Source organism: Carassius gibelio, chromosome A21, assembly GCF_023724105.1.
Source record: "Carassius gibelio isolate Cgi1373 ecotype wild population from Czech Republic chromosome A21, carGib1.2-hapl.c, whole genome shotgun sequence".
In the NCBI taxonomy this organism is placed as follows: Eukaryota; Metazoa; Chordata; class Actinopteri; order Cypriniformes; family Cyprinidae; genus Carassius; species Carassius gibelio.
This window is the reverse complement of record NC_068391.1, coordinates 17,438,104-17,454,462: the sequence shown is the minus strand read 5'-3', so window position 1 is coordinate 17,454,462 and position 16,359 is coordinate 17,438,104. Positions and strand designations below refer to the sequence as shown.

The 16,359-nt window shown below is 38.6% G+C and overlaps 1 protein-coding gene across 1 annotated transcript in view; it reads right to left on the bottom strand.

The window, feature by feature from the left end:
• LOC127942014 (dachshund homolog 2-like) overlaps positions 1 to 16,359 on the bottom strand; it is a 135,738-nt gene that overhangs the window by 16,446 nt on the left and 102,933 nt on the right. The window contains exons 4-7 of the mRNA XM_052537525.1: positions 11,752 to 11,904; positions 10,226 to 10,398; positions 9,189 to 9,324; positions 8,860 to 8,934 (exon numbers count right to left, since the gene is read on the bottom strand). Of these exons, the coding sequence (XP_052393485.1) occupies positions 8,860 to 8,934; positions 9,189 to 9,324; positions 10,226 to 10,398; positions 11,752 to 11,904 (537 nt within the window). The remainder of the gene's footprint in view (positions 1 to 8,859; positions 8,935 to 9,188; positions 9,325 to 10,225; positions 10,399 to 11,751; positions 11,905 to 16,359) is intronic.

Sequence of the window (16,359 nt, the reverse complement as noted above, 5' to 3'; positions counted from 1 at the left end):
TATTTTTCTTCATGATTATTTTACTTTATTTTATGTAAAGCACTTTGAATTACCATTGTGTACGAAATGTGCTATATAAATAAACTTGCCTTGCCTTGCCTTGCCTATTAAAATATTAGCATATCATAAAATGTAATAAAAAATAAATTTCTCATTTGTTACTGGACCCTTTATTTTTCTAAAATGTACTTAGTGCTTCAATAGCCATCATCCAGGAGAATTGTTCTCTAATATAAAAGTACCTTATCAAATTTGTAAATGCTTTCTCCTCATGTCTCTTCCTCTAACTTTTCTTCTAAAGATGGTTTCCTCTCAGCGAGTTACTTGACATAATGTCAGCCTTCCCAGAGATTCTGCCCCCCGTTCCATATGGATGAACATATGCCAGGGACAGGAACGAAAGAAAGAAGGCTATCTCCCTCAGCGCCTTTAACCCCAATGTGCTTTTCTTGCCCCCACATATTTGTTAGATTTTATTTTGTACATCTGTCGGTTGGGACGTCTCTTGAATATTCAAAGGGATCCAATTAGGGGGTAATTTAGTGTGCATCTATGGCACAGTGTTTTTGTCAGGTACGTGTGTACGTGATCGCACCCGCGCACCCACACACTAATATAGGTTTGTTTACACAAAGATTAACATATGAAGATCAAGGCACACAAATAATCACCATAATTGCCAGAGTAAATGTTAAAAGAGCTAATTATGTGAGGTTGTTTTGAATTGTGAGGTGAGGTTCTCTTTTAGCACTATATTAATGATGTCATGAGAGAGAAAATTAGTGACAAGTGTATACAATGATGCAGTCTGAGCAAAAAGTTGTACCTGCTGACTTTTTTTTTTTTTTTTTTTATCAGGTCAGGATGAGGGCTGTTTGAGTCTCTAGGTCATATTCCATCCTTAAATCAGAATATATATATATAATAATTAAAACAAGCCTTTTAGTATCATTTAAAGCAGTTTTTTAAAGTAAAATTACAATTAGCCTATGATTTACTCACCCTCAAGTCACCCTAGGTGTATATGACTTTCTTCTTTCAGATAGATCCTTTCGGAGTTATATAGAAAAAAATTCACAAGCTTTACAATGGCAGTGGGCAGGTGTTTCTATTCAGCAGTCCAAAAGAAGTCCTATTAAGCACATCCATCCGTAATAAGAAAGTGTCCCACACAGCTCTGGGGGGTGAATAAAAGCCTCCCTGTAGCAAGTCAATGCTTTTTTGTACGAAAAATATCCATATTTAAAACATTATAAACCAAGAGGAGACTGGTTTTCCTTTGCTAAAGTAAGGAAACTTTGCTTCCTTTACCCCTGTAAACAATCATTGGTTTTTGCGAGACTAGCATATTATCACCGGGGCATGCGCTACCCACAAGTCCTACGTCATTCGCCTGGAATTGCTTCCGAGTACAACAGGTAGTGCAAGCTACAATAAAAGTGGTTATAATGTTTCATTTTCTGTTTCTATAAATTTTTTGGAATAAATATGGCCTATTTTTTTGACCTGTGACCAGGTGAGATTCGCTTAGTCTCATTTGTCAGCTTTTACTTAACGTCACAATGTCGATCACAGGTTGAATGAGCACACAACACTTATTCTGACAAGTTTGTGCCTCTGGGAACATTATTGGAAGGCAAAGGTTAGAGGAGTTTTTAGTTGTAATTAAAATGCAGTAGAAATAGAAGTAAAAACAGAAAAAAAAATTGATAAAGAAAATGAGGAAAATCCCATCAAACCTGATGCCACACAAACTCTTGTGGAGCCTTAGCCCGCTAGAGAAAAAAGCTTGAGAGAGACAGATCGCCCCTCTGCCAGTTAGACATTTATTCCCAACAAGATGGCAGTGTTTGACAGGAGGCGCCGGGGGAGCCCTAAAGCACGGGGATCCGAAAGCCTGGGTGGTATTTATAGCTGGGAGACAGTCCAATCTGAAGTAACTCACAGAAGAGTAACACGACAGAAGAAACTCTTAGATGAACAACCTAACAGATTCACAAACATACAGAAATGTTTTACTGGATAGTCCTCAGTCTATACAATTACCTGCAATTTATATAAAAATAGAGGGTTTCCTAAGTTACTGTTGCGGTACAGATGCTTGGCGAAATACAGGATAAATCCGGTCATTTCAATAAGAATCCACTGAAATTGGAGAAAAACATTCTGCTCATGTTCAAGTTGGCAATGCAAATTTGACACACACTGATCAATATGTGCTTCATATATCGCTGTGCTACATATATGTCTTGATATATGTCTAGATTTTGAGAGCGGAAAAATAAACCTTTTTTTTTTTTTGCTAATTAGACCAGTTAGTAACCACCTAAAACACTAGCAACTGCACAAATACACACTAAAACATTCCCAACACTAGTTTTCTGGCAGCCTATGCAAAATTCACATTTTCACATCTTAAATGAACTGGTTTGTTGACTTGCTACAACAAAAAATCAAGAAAGCAGAAACTTCCTACCACTAAACCACAAGCTATATTACTGGCACAGTCAATGAAAGCAGTTGTCGCTCCCTATCACCTCTTCATTTCGTTCTTCAACTTCAAATAATTCTCAGGGGTTACACTTCCAAAACTTGAGGTCCACGGGGCCCCTGATTCACTAGAGTGCAGAATAACAAGCTACATTAAAACCAGGCCCCCAAAAGGAAATGCACAAAGCACATAATGAGCTGAACCAAAGCAAAGGACCAATGTTCGTTAGTTAACCCCCACGATACATACGTATACACAAAAAAAGATGATAGCAGGACAATAAAACCCTAGCAGTAATAGGTTGGAGGAGGAAGTGAATGAAGGGGAATTAGTGTATATTACATTTTAACTGCCATATGCAGGCTGGACCGCAGAACATGTCTAGGCTGTTCTGGAAGATAGAGGATGGTGGGAATGTAAATGAAAGAATAGTTGGTGAATTGAGAGCTATAAAAGTGGCACTGCATTGGTCTTTGCCCTGTTTGGTTTAAATATTCTGAAAATGGAAAAGTACAGTGGTTTTTAAAGCTTAGATTTATCAGTATAGAAGGAATGCCAACTAACAATCAACAAAGAATTGAAGAGCTTGAAAATTAAACTATTTTTTTCTGTTTTTTTACTTTTATTCCACATTCACAAATGGGTGTAAGAGAAAGTAGGCAGGAAATGATGAAGGTTAAGGAAATAATATGAACTGGACTCAAACTTCTGTTTCCCAAGTTAAGCACTACGGCTCAGTGCATCACAAACCACCTCCTTTAAAAAAAAAAACAACGTAGACCAAGAACAAACAGAACTCATTTGGGTGCTACTCGCTTAAGTCTACAGGAAGGGGGAATTTAAACGAACAAATACACCTGCAAATAAACAGGAAAGTAAACAAAGTAGAAAAGAGGCCAGGCTGCGTTTTCCTGACACTCCAGCCCTGCGCCTAATGAATGTGTGTACATGAAATGAGCCATAATGAGTGCTTCCTTCTCCCCCAATTAGCGTGTGAAGAGCAGTGGGTGGAATATTAAATGAGAGGAATACTAGGTCAACGCCGCAGCCCTTAACCTGCGCACAGGAAGAATGGACCTGTGAGATGAATGCGTCTCAAGGGACACTGAAGAGAACCTGAGAAAGTTTCTCTCATATAGTCCAAAGTTCTTTCATATTCTTTATTTAGAAATCATTTGTAAATGTTTATTTTTACAGGATGCTGTAACTGATCAGAATATTATTTGAAATGCCACATGAAATGAAAAGACCTTTATCGTATTTGCATTGAGGCTAATATAAATGCTATATGTATATTTGTATTTGTCAACTTCCACAAGTATGCTAGTGTATAAATCTTGTATCAGAATCATAATAATCTTGTTTACTATTTATTTATTTACAGGACAGTGTTATCTACAATGAGAAGAGTCTTCTTCCTCTGGTACCAACAGCTAACAACTAGCATTACAATCTAGCTACTGTATGTTAGAAGCGGCTCATTTTAATTTGCTGTGCTGTAAATACTTCCTGGCATTTTTGTACATATTTTTTAATAGTTATTCAAATGTAGTACCTACAGTACTAAACTGTATACGATTTCTGATGTAGTTTAATTTTTCAGGGAGCCTTTGGTTAACAAGCTAAAAGTTTAGCCTATAGCTTAGTATCGTACTAAGTGGTTAAAAAGATATCACAATAAACTAAAGGACAGTTTTTATAGGTGTATGATGTAGAGTTAAACCTGTGCATGTCTATATGTTCATGGCTTTGTTGTCTCTGTTAACTTGTAATTTGCATTATTCAATTTTGTCGCATGTATTGTTTTCTTTTATCGGTATGGCTATCTCTCTCCGCCTCGGGGCAACTTTACATCGGATGCGATAGTGACACCGCACAGGAGAGCGCGCAAGCCTGAGAGACAAAAACCTGTTCCAACTCTTCTCTCCGAACCAGAGCAGAACACAAGCACCTGTCCTCACCCTTCTCCTCCTCTCTGCCTTCATCTGTGTGTGTGTGTGTGTGTGTGTGTGTGTTAGGGAGTGAGGAGGAGACAGAGCGCACATCATTTATCACTTGTGTTCTCGTCCAAAAATGTCGCTTTTGTGGGGTGACTTTCAACTGTGCTAACCTTGCCCCAAATTGCTAACCGTAACAGTTTACTTTTACCTTCCAACATGTCATTGTTTCCCTCACCTAATATCTGTTCCTCATCATTAACACAAAGAGAAACACTGTGCGCCGTGAGCAAACCCTCCAGCCGGAGAGCTCTCGAGGGCCGCTGGAGCCCCGCATAGGGTCTTGGTTTAATTAAACCATCACAAACGCGCTTAGAACAGCAATCAACCTAATGATCAAAAAGGGTCTTCAAAGCCCATGGATGGTCCCCTTTGCACATATCTGAAGGAGGAGCTTGCGAATAAACAAACAAAAATGAAGATTAAAAATACCAGGCTCGAAAAGCCAAGCGCTTGCTGTTTGAGGCCTGATCCCTGACTTGGAATGAGGTAAAGCGATCGTTTCGTTTGTTGTGACTTATTTACCAGCACGCTTATCTCAAAGGGCGAAACAATGGCGCACATTTCTATCAGAAATCATTACAGGCCATTTCAAATCATTTCCGCGCAGCTAATTTCATAATAGCAGAGGGAAACATTGATTGTAACCAGATGCTACATATCTACTCTGTGGAAAACTGGACAGAGCAATTACGGAGCAGAAATCCCGGCCTACCCAAGCTCCCTTTCACACAGGCTAAAGTACACTAAGTGCTTCTATAGCCAAAGTGCTTCACATCAGCTTAAGCCAAATACTTTAAAACACTGTCATACAACACATATAGACTCTGGACTAGACATTATGTGTAGAATGAAGTGATTTCAGAAACAAAAACCAATGAGAAACATGCTGGTACCTGCACAGCACATTGTCCGATCTGACATCCAGACTATGGACCTACTGCATATTTCATCCTAATCGAGGTATAAATCAAACATCCTCTCAGTCATGGAAAACAGCCATATATTTTTATCAAGCTGGTCGCTTGGTTTCTGCTCGCAAAATAAGTTGTCCAATAATTTGGGATTCAACTAACAATAATAATAGGCCATATGTAATGTCAGTGATGTATGGAAAAGTGTTCAGTTTACTATTTAATAAAAAGGAATCATTAATATACCCGCTGCATGGCTTCGTTACACTTTTCTCATAGGCCTGCGAGAATCAGTGGCCTGATTGTAAGATTAATGTTAGTGTGTGCTAAATGCTTCGCATATGAACCAAAACCACACCGAATAATATCAGAAGTTCCTTTTGCTCTTTAAAGGAAGAAAGGAGAGACCATGCCTGCAGTGAGAGCAGCTCCTGTTGGCATTTAACCAGCCCTGAGTGAAAGAGAGAAAGAGCGGTAAAGAGAACGAGTGATTTATGGAGAGCTAGAGAAGGGGTTCACTCGCTAAAGTCCCATTGAAACACAGTGCTCCTGGCCCCGGGCTTCACCATTCATCACCACGTACCACCACGTCACTTTGTTTATCAGCACTGACACACACACACACAGAAAGGCCAAACAGTGTTTAAAAATCAATGGCCCTTTTGTGAGAATTCGGGAAAATGGGCCCCACACCCGAGTAATCTACATTTGTGAGTCTCTGATCTTTTCAACTATAGGTTGTTAACTTTTGATTTGAGGATGCAAAGGATTGAAAATTAAATGAAGGTGCAGTCACATTTACCATTGTTTGGCAAATTTTCGCAGGCAAAATCCAGTCTTTTCGAAAGAAAGCTATAATCTGGAATTTTGCGTGATGATTTGTTCAACAGAAATCTGCTTGGTTTAAACATTACTCGTGAGCTGTGCCTCATGTATCATTAAGCAGGATTCAGACTTTCGCCTGGCTCTGCTTCACGTGCCTCTGCTGACTGCGCACGCACCTTCCCAAATGGATAAGGCTTTTATACTTGTTGCGTTTGCCGGTGTACTATTCTTTGAAAGGACAGTGGGCGACTAGGAGTATTTATCCTCTAAAAATATTGGGAATCACTGGTGAGAAGTCATTTGCAGGTACAAGTCTTGTAATTCAATTCAAGTTTATTTGTATACCGCTTTTTACGATTCAAATCATTGCAAAGCAACTTTACAGAAAATTACGTTTCTACAATATTTATCTATGCATTGTTTTCCGTCAAACCATCAGAAAGCACCTGATTGAGTCTGAACTTAACATTAAACTGCTTCTGTTTCACACAAATGCTGGCACAGAAGTGCATGTTCGGCTAGAGTCGCCCGGAACTTGTGCATTTTTGGATGCGGAGCTGCGCGAAAAGTTACAGAACACGGCGAGTACACCGCCACGCAAAATGAGTTTGTGTGCACTCAAAGCGAACTTGCGGTCAGGTCGAGCCTTTAAACTGTTGACAATGGATCTCACTGAAATTAAATCCATTGATGGTAAATGCGACTGTAAAATAAAAATAAAGGGATGTTACAGTAAACATACAATTTTAGGTATTAAATTTTTACTGTGTAAGTCATTGCCACCATTTGTTCTACAAATTTAAATAACTTAAATTAGACAGATTTTTTAAGACGCATTATGTTATTATTTTTTCTGAGTTAAAAATGGGAAAAATCCCATAGACCATAATGTAGGGGACAGAAGAATTTCATAGAGACTAAGGAGTGGCTTTTTTAATTAGGCCAATAAACAACACCCTAGCAACTAGCAACATCCTGGCAACCACCCAGAACACACTAGCGTCACTCTGGTGAACATCACTCACAAAATATAAAAGTCTGCTTTTCTGATAGACATGTTGTTCTAATACATTATATGTATATTAAACTGTAAAAATGCAAAAATAAGGAGGATCTAAAATAAACGGGGAATGAATTACTGTTCAATGAATAGACACACACTAACAAGAACTGAAGAGAATTCATACCAGCATGTAAAACAATTGGACAGCATACTGTAGAAGTAAACTAGAGCAGACGTATGTGATATAATCATGGACAATCTTTACTAAGTCAATCCTCTCAGGTGTTCAGAGTGGCCCGCTGCTGTGTGTGTGTGTGTGTGCGTGTGTGTGTGTGTGAGAGAGAGAGAGAGAGAGAGAGAGTGTGTGTGTGTGTGTGTGTGTGTGTGTGTGTGTGTGTGTGTGTGTGAGAGAGAGAGAGAGAGAGAGAGAGAGAGAGTGTGTGTGTGTGTGTGTGTGTGTGTGTGAGAGAGAGAGAAACGAGAGAGAGAGAGAGAGTGTGTGTGTGTGTGTGTGTGTGTGTTAGTTTAAACTGACGCTCAGATTGGATAAAGTAGTGCAGAAGTCAACTGATTTGCAGCATTTGACGATGTCTGATGGTGAGTTTGGACTTTCCTGGAATGAGCGGGAGAGACTGAGAACATGAAAGATAAAAAAATACAAATTAGGAGCCTTCATTTGCGAAAACGTGGTCCGTGACCTAAATTTCCTGGGTCCTGCATTCTTTTCTCACCCCTGCAGTAAATGTGGCATGCTGCACTTTTAAAAACAAGAGTCTGCTGCACTGCTGTATTCATGTATAAGTGTTTGTGTGTGTTTAGGGTGGATTCTTTTCCAGACGCATGAATAAAATATGGTTGGAGGCCAGGTGCACACTGAATCTCTTTAAGAGAGCCTCGGGGCATCTTTGCATCGTCTCCTCCCAGCAGCCCTGTGTGTGATGTGCGTTAGGGGCCACCACCTGCTGTTCCAACACACAAGTTACGCTCCAGAATAGTGCCCACACACACAACACAACATTTGAGATTCTCAAACACACACACCTGCATGTCATTGTGTCGTACAAAAAGAGAAAAAGATTTTCTTATAATGATGAATTGTGCATTTAGCTGCTCTAACAGCTCTCTTACACTCATCTACAACGCCACCCAAAGTGATTTCGTACATATGGTTTTCTATAAATTTAGATTTAGTGAAAAAGTTATTGATGACTCATGATTAAGACATTCATATACAGATTTCTCAAACAAACGTGCACATTACTCTGTAAAGCATTTTTACTTTCAATGAGGACAAAGAAATTACTTGGCACTGCAAACTTGCATTGTGGTGTTCAAGTATGGTTACATTTAATGCTGCATTGCAAAATGTCACTGGTGAAATCCAGTCATTTCTGTAGGAATCTGTGCAATGGGGAATTTAGCAAAAGGATGAAAAAAATCCCCATTTGCAGATTTTACATTGGGTTTCCAACACAAGTTTGTTCTGCAACAGAAATGTGCTTCATGCATCGTTGCAGTACTGACATTAAAGCTTTTTTGTTTTGTGACTGCACTTGTACTGTATATGCTGCAAGCGAGCGACACACAGTGGTATAGACAGTGTTTAGTGTGCTGCAGTGAGGAACTAACCTTTGTCTTTAAGGATTTTCTTCATATTGATGCCGTTGTCTCGTTCTGGCAGTTCTCCATCGGTCGGGTTCAAAACTGCACACATAAAGAGAAAGCATGCATCCTTATAGTTATCCCCAGAAGTGATGTAAGTGCCTCCCCATTGGGATCATTCTGGAATGGTGTCATTTGTAACGTTTTTGTTTTGTTATGCCTTTTTCATTCAAAAAAAGTTTTCTTTTGTGAGTGGGTTAGTTTGTAGTCATTATAACTGGCTTTATAGTAAATGATCAGTCTATGGTTTGTTATCATTTAAACTAAATGTGTATAATATGTGTGTCTGTACTGACCCAGGCGTTCAGGACTCTGTGTGTGTGGGTTTGGGGAGCTGGACACACTACTGCTGGGGTGAGAAGAGGGCTGTGATCCGGGACGATGGGTTTCCTCCAGAGATGGAGCAGGAGACGGACTGTCCTGTACACACTCCTGACACACACACACACACACACACACACACATTCAAAGATTCAGTTCACATATTCTTTACAAATGACTCAAACAGTCCAGCCATTTTAAATGAAAACAAAAAAGTACATTAATTTTTTAGCTTGAAATTAAATAAATGTTACCTTAAAATATAAAAACTCACTGATATTATTTTATCGTTTTAGAGCATTTCTCATCTTATTTTTCCAAAACCAAATTCTCTTTCATTTCTATACAGCAATTGCCTTATTGTGTCCATTTATTTTTCATCTGGGGCAAATTTGATTCTTAAAACATAAGAAGTCCAAAATTTTATATATTTTCACAGTAAAAATACATTCTGTGCATTATATTGTGGTACCCAGAGAGGAAGCTATTGTTACAGGATTTTAAATGCATTTAATTATCTATATAAGCATGTGTACTGTACACCTTGGGCCATTTCTGCATCTCTGAGAAAAACACAAGTGTCCTCCTCCAGCTGTAAATTGACACACACTCTCCTCTCAGGGGGAACATGGCAGTAAGATAACAGATAGTGTTTGTCTTTAAAGTCTACATCTAATATTCCCTAACACGTGCTCCGCATGGACCTAACAGAACATTTATTCTGTTATTCCTCCTCTGAGTATTTCGAATCAAACTCTCTCTTGTAGAAATGAAGATGGTTTGGTATACAGCTCTCTCCCAGGTGTTAAATGGCTCGTAGAGCGAGACCGGCTCGTATCATCGGAGCAAGACATCAATCCGAGGGGATCTGCGGTCCTCTGACTGATGTTCTGTGCGCGCGGTGTAAATGAGCTGACTCTAGCGGAGAGATCTGAGTGCACATTAGAGTCCTAATGAATGGCTTCTCTGCGTTCGCCCGCTGAAGTCTCTACTTTGTTGCTGCGTGTGTTACCTTGATGACGGACGATCCTGCTCTGGACAGGGGGCTGTGCATCTGAGCAGCTGCGGCCATGTTGGCGATGGTGTTCAGGTGGTTCATCTGGTTCATCGCCATGGCAACAGAGGCAGGCGGCAGACTGACGGGCAGCAGTGGGTGGGGCATCATCATAAACGGCAGGTCCAGCCCTGAAGGACCACACAAGAGAGAGGGAGAGACTGTTTGTATGGAACTTAGCTGGTAAACTGCGATGCATGAATCACTTCTGTTTTCATAGTTTTCACTTGACATAAAATCTTTACCCTAGAGGGAAAAACTAAGACAGTGATATTAACACACCATGTGAACTTTATGCATTTAGCAGACGCTTTTAGCCAAAGCGGCATTCAGGTTATAAATTTTTACATATCATGTGTTCCCGGGGAATCGAACCCCCCAACCTTGCACTTGAAAAAGCAGCGCTCTACCAATTGAGCTATAGGAAAACGTAACTTTTTTAACTTGTATGCTAAGCATTTTCCTATAGTAAACTATTATAAAGAAAATGCTTAATGTGATTTTTTTTTTTTTTTTTGCATTAAAATATTAATACCGGAGGACCAAATTCAGCATTCAGATTATTACTAAAACATTCGGTAGCACTTTATTTTACAGTCCTGTTCCTTATGTACATACTGTGTACTTATTATAGTAATTACAATAACTATGTAATAACTAGGTATTTACCCTAAACCTAACCCTACCCCTTGTAGTTACCTTGTATTACCAGAACTTTCTTAAATAAGTACACTATAAGTACACATACTGTAAAATAAAGTGCAAACAAACATTCTATGTACAGGCAAGCAGATGAACCCAGAACATGAACATGATATTCTGTGCTCATCTGTGTGTATATTACATGCATCATCATCACAAAGGTTGAGTTTTGATCTTTTAATATTAATGTTTTAGAATGACGCGCTGTTTTAGTGATTGAAAATCTGCAGCAGGTGCTATATGACTCGCAGTTTGTACACATGTCTTTGTTTGTTTTTCATCTTTTGAGAGGTGATCTAAATATTGGTGGCTTGAAACATATGGAAAATTGACCGGCCTGTGCGGCAGTTCAATGGATGACTGAACGCTATGAATATTGCCAGTTTTTTCTATTTGAAAGGTGATGTTAAAATACTCTACCAAAACAATCTCACCCGCCTGACACAGCAACACTGGCTCAACCAATGGCATAACTATAACTGACCAATGGATTGTGTAGGTGAAGGAAAATAATATTTTACAATCCAGTCAAATCCAAATAGATCAAATCAATGTTTTCTTCCTGGTTTCACTCAAATGATATCACATTAGTAAAATGTGCATGCTTTTTTGTGTAAACGAAGAACAAGAAATACACTTGAAATGTCATGAATACACTACACAGTCTAAAAGCAAAGAATGAATGACTAACACGACGTGTAGCTGAATCGGGCCGAGCAGAATCAATACACTTGGAGCTGGTGATCGAGTGAATGAGTGGATGTAATGAATGAATGACTCACGGTTAGCCAGGAGATGACTCTGCTGTAGGGAAGAGAGATGAGACCCTGACAGGCCGTGTTGAGCAGAGAGGCCGATGTGAGCCAGACCATGCTGGGCTCCGGAGGAAGGGGGGGACTGGAGTTTCTCTTTATCCCAGGATGACTCACTGCCGCCTGCGGACAGCAGAGAGGTAGAGAGGTAGACTGAGTGAGAGTCTGGATCCCTAAACATAATCTCTTACCCCCCATGTCATTCCCAACCCATAAAAGCTTTGTTCGTCTTCGGGAACACAATTTAAAATATTTTGGATGAAAACCGGGAGGCTTGTGACAGTCCCATAGACTGCCAAGTAAATTACACTCTCAAGGTCCAGAAAAGTATGAAAGACATCGTCAGAATAGTCCATCTGCCATCAGTGATTCAACTGTAACATTATGAAGTCACAAGAATACTGTTTCAAAGTGAAGAAAACAAAAATAAAAACTTTATTCAATGCTTTTCCTACTTTTTTTCTGGACCTTGAGAGTGTACCTTACTTGGCAGTCTATGGGACAGTCACAAGCCTCCTGGTTTTCATCCAGAAATCTTATATTGAAGACGAACAAAGCCTTTACGGGTTAGGAACAACATGGGGGTAAGTGATTAATGACAACATTTTTATTTTGGGGTGGAGTATCCCTTTAAAAATAGATTATAATCAGTATAAAAATGAAGCCTATTTTTAGGACTATTAGTATTTTTTGTATTGTGACATTTTCATGACATATTTTCCCATTACTTTAATGTGTCTCAAAGTTTTAATTTTGAGCTTGTTTAATTTTACATTATTGTAACTTTTTTATGTAAATGAGCAGAAATTTTAATCAGAACGACATATACTATACAGTGGGTAAAGAAAGTATTCAGACCCCCTTAATTTTTCACTCTTTGTTATATTGCAGCCATTTGCTAAAATCATTTAAGTCACATTTATTAAAAAAAGAAAAACTATAATATAACAAAGAGTGAAAAATTTAAGGGTGTCTGAATACATTTCGTACCCACTCTATATATATTTATTAGGGCTGTGCAAAAAATCGAATGCGATTTTCATGCACATCTCATCAGTAAAGACGCTCCTGTAATTAGAAGTATATCCCCAGCACGTGCGTTCAGATCAGGGTTGCCAGGTTTTCACAACAAATCCTGCCCAGTTGCTTCTCAAAACTAGCCCATTCGCGCTTCCAGAAGGTTCCCGATAAAAAATTGCTTCCCGGGGTTAAAATATACCTTTTTTTTTTTCTTTTTGCATGGTAGCCTTGGTAAAATTTGGATTTTAGGGGCTAAATATCACGTTATTTGTATTGGGGTCGCTTTGACCCGCGGTCCCGTGGACATGAAAAACAACCACAGACTTGGCAACACCAGTTGGCATTTACTACACCGAGCCGTAATTCACTGACAATCTACACAAAATCGATGTCAAAATCGCAGGCGACTTTGTGTTAGTTGTCGGTAGACTACGGCTCTGTGTAGTAACTGCTGCTCCACCTGAACCAGTGTTGCCAAGTCTGCGATTGTTTTTCATGTCTGCGGTTTGAAGCAACCCCAATACCAACAACGTGATATTTAGCGCCTTAATTGGAATTTTACCAAGGCAACCCTGCTAAAAAACGTATATTTTAACCCCGGGAAGTAATTTTTTATCGAGGAACCTCCTGGAGGCGCGATTGGTCTAGTTTTGGACCAGTTTTAAGAAGCAACTGGGCAGGATTTGTTGTGAAAACCTGGCAACCCTGATCTGAACGCACGTGCTGGAGATATACTTCTAATTACAGGAGCATCTTTACTGATGAGATGCGCATGAAAATCACATTTGATTTTTTGCACAGCCCTAATATATATATATATATATATATATATATATATATATATATATATATATATATATATATATATATATATATATATATACATCCTAAAGGCTGCACAAAATCCCATCTCTCCTCAGGCTGTTAAAGAGTTAACCCTTCTGCCAATCACTCCGAGCTCATCCCAGAACACATGACATCTGGGAATTAATCACTGGAATGAAATGCAGCAGAAAAGCTAGTTGCAAAGTGCCATAAAACAACTTAAGTTGAATTAGTTGAGAAGAGAGGGAGAAGGAATGCAAAGCAGAGGAGAGGAAATCATTGTCTAATTCTGCCTAATAAGCAACGGAGGTCCTACGAGTGATCCAGCAGATGGTGTTTTTGCAACAGACTGCAGTGAGTGATTCTTTTAATAATAATACGAATTAAAATCTCTCTCTCTAGAACGCGGGGGCGCCGTTCATCAGGGAGCCGTTTGAATGAGCAGGAGAAAAGCGCCTGATAAAGTAATAGCTGTGCCCAAACACCTGAGGCCGAGTGGAGAGTGCGCGTACACATGTGTTTGTGTGCGAGATGAGCGAGGAAGACGGCTGATGAAACACAAAACGATGAGGGAAGAACCGTGTGTTCATGACATTTGATATCAATACTCAATCCATAAGCAATACGTGTCCTGTGTAATGAAGTCGTAATAGGATGTAAACTGCTTTAGAATGAATTCTGAAGCCATTTGTGAGGCCCATCAGTGCGTAATGATGCATAGATATCACTGTAATCAGTTTTATTGTCCCTTCAACATCAAACTGAACGTTACAACAAAAAACTGAATGTTATCCACACTGGATTTTTTCGAAAGTTGCTTTGTAATCGCCTAGAATCAGATTCATGTTTAAAGTAACATAAATTAGAGTAATATATTCATATAAAAAACAACCAACAGATAACAGAGAAAAAGTATGAGGTTTTCAGGTATGGTCAGCAGATGATGAGTTTTATTTTTGAGTGATCTATCTCTCTTGAAGAGATGAAGAGACACAGAAAGCAAAAGTGTTTGAGGTTGCAAATGCCATATAATCTATATTTGCTCTTGTCTAATATAATTAATTTCTGTACATACAAGCCCAGCTCTGAGGTCCTGTAGTGTAGGTGCTAAAAAAGCCAACGGGTGTTTCTTCAGCTATTGCCATTTTTAGCCCTGTGGACTCAATTAAAACATACTTTTCATACACGTTCTAGTTTATTTTTATTTGTCTACTAACAATGTTCAAGAGTAGATATACATACACCTGGGATAATTTATTTAGTTCTCACCACAGTGTAATTTTCTTCATATCTCAAATAATTTGTTGCATTTAATAACCTTCTCTTTAATAACATTCTAAAAAAGTTTGGGAAAATTGGCTCTTTTATGTTGCTAAGGTTTCATAGCACTTCATTGTCAATTTGAGCAGTTTTTTCATGCTTTTACAGACTGAAAAATGAAATGCATAGATAGATAGAAAATTGATTAATTATAAATCGATCTTAAAATAGTTTGTTGTGGTGTACATCACAACTGAGGCATGTAAAACGTAAAAAATATTACGCAATAATTCAAAAGCTTGGGTCAGTAAAATTAGTATTCTGTGAGGATGCATTCAATTGATGATAGTTACAGTAAATACATGTGAAAAGATTTCTATCTCAAAATAATCCAAAAAAATGAAGCAGCGACTGTTTTCGACTTTGTTAATAATCAGAAATGATTTTTCAGCGGCAAATCAGCATATCAGAATGATTTCTGAAGGATCATGTGACACTTAAGACTAGAGTAATGATGCTGAAAATTCTGCGATGCGTCACAGAAATACATTTCATTTTAAAAAATTTAAAAACCGATACTTTAAATTGTAATATATATATATATATATATATATATATATATATATATATATATATATATATATATATATATTCGCAAAATTACTGCTTCGACTGCATTTTTGATCAAATAAAATAACAATCTTTTGGCTGGTAGTGTATTTTAGAAAGGATTATATCGATCTCAGTTCAGATGAATAGTTTAATTGTACTTTTATACTCAAGATTTATTTATGAAGTATGTGTCTGAGAGGATAAAACAAATAACATTAAAAGCAAATTAAACAAAGAAAGAATTATTTTAAGAGTTTGAACTCTCTTACACACACACACACACACACACACACATTCATTACATATAATTCAGCCCTTGGGTAATAAAGAATAGTTGAAGAAATATCCTCATGCACATGTATGCATGAGTTTGTCTCATAACAGAAGCTTCGTAATGATCACAATGAGCATATCTCCACACTTCTAAAGTGGCATATCCCTGTTTTATTATTTATCCCATAACTCAGTGATGTGACCTCTGTAAGAGGCTAACTGCAGTAAAAGACCTTTAAAAGGTGTGTGTGTGTGTGTGTCTGTGTGAGAGAGAGAGCATGCAGTAGATCAGAGTGAGTGTTGAGTTGAACTATCCACAGCTCTGGTGCTGATGGCCTATTTGGGTTCAATCCAAGATCTCCTCCAGTGTTGGCTGCTAAAGTAATTAGCCTAAAAGTGATGCCAGCCAGTAGAGATAGAGCAAGAGCAGGCAAGCACGAAAGATGGAGAGTGTCTGTGTTTCGGCATCCCGTCCAGTCGTCAGTCATGCTTTGAGAATGTGTCCGTCACTGCGATGCTCCTTAACCACACGCTGACAGAGCTGGTTAACTGCATCCCTTTTTAAAAAGTCTGCTGTAATTGCGACAC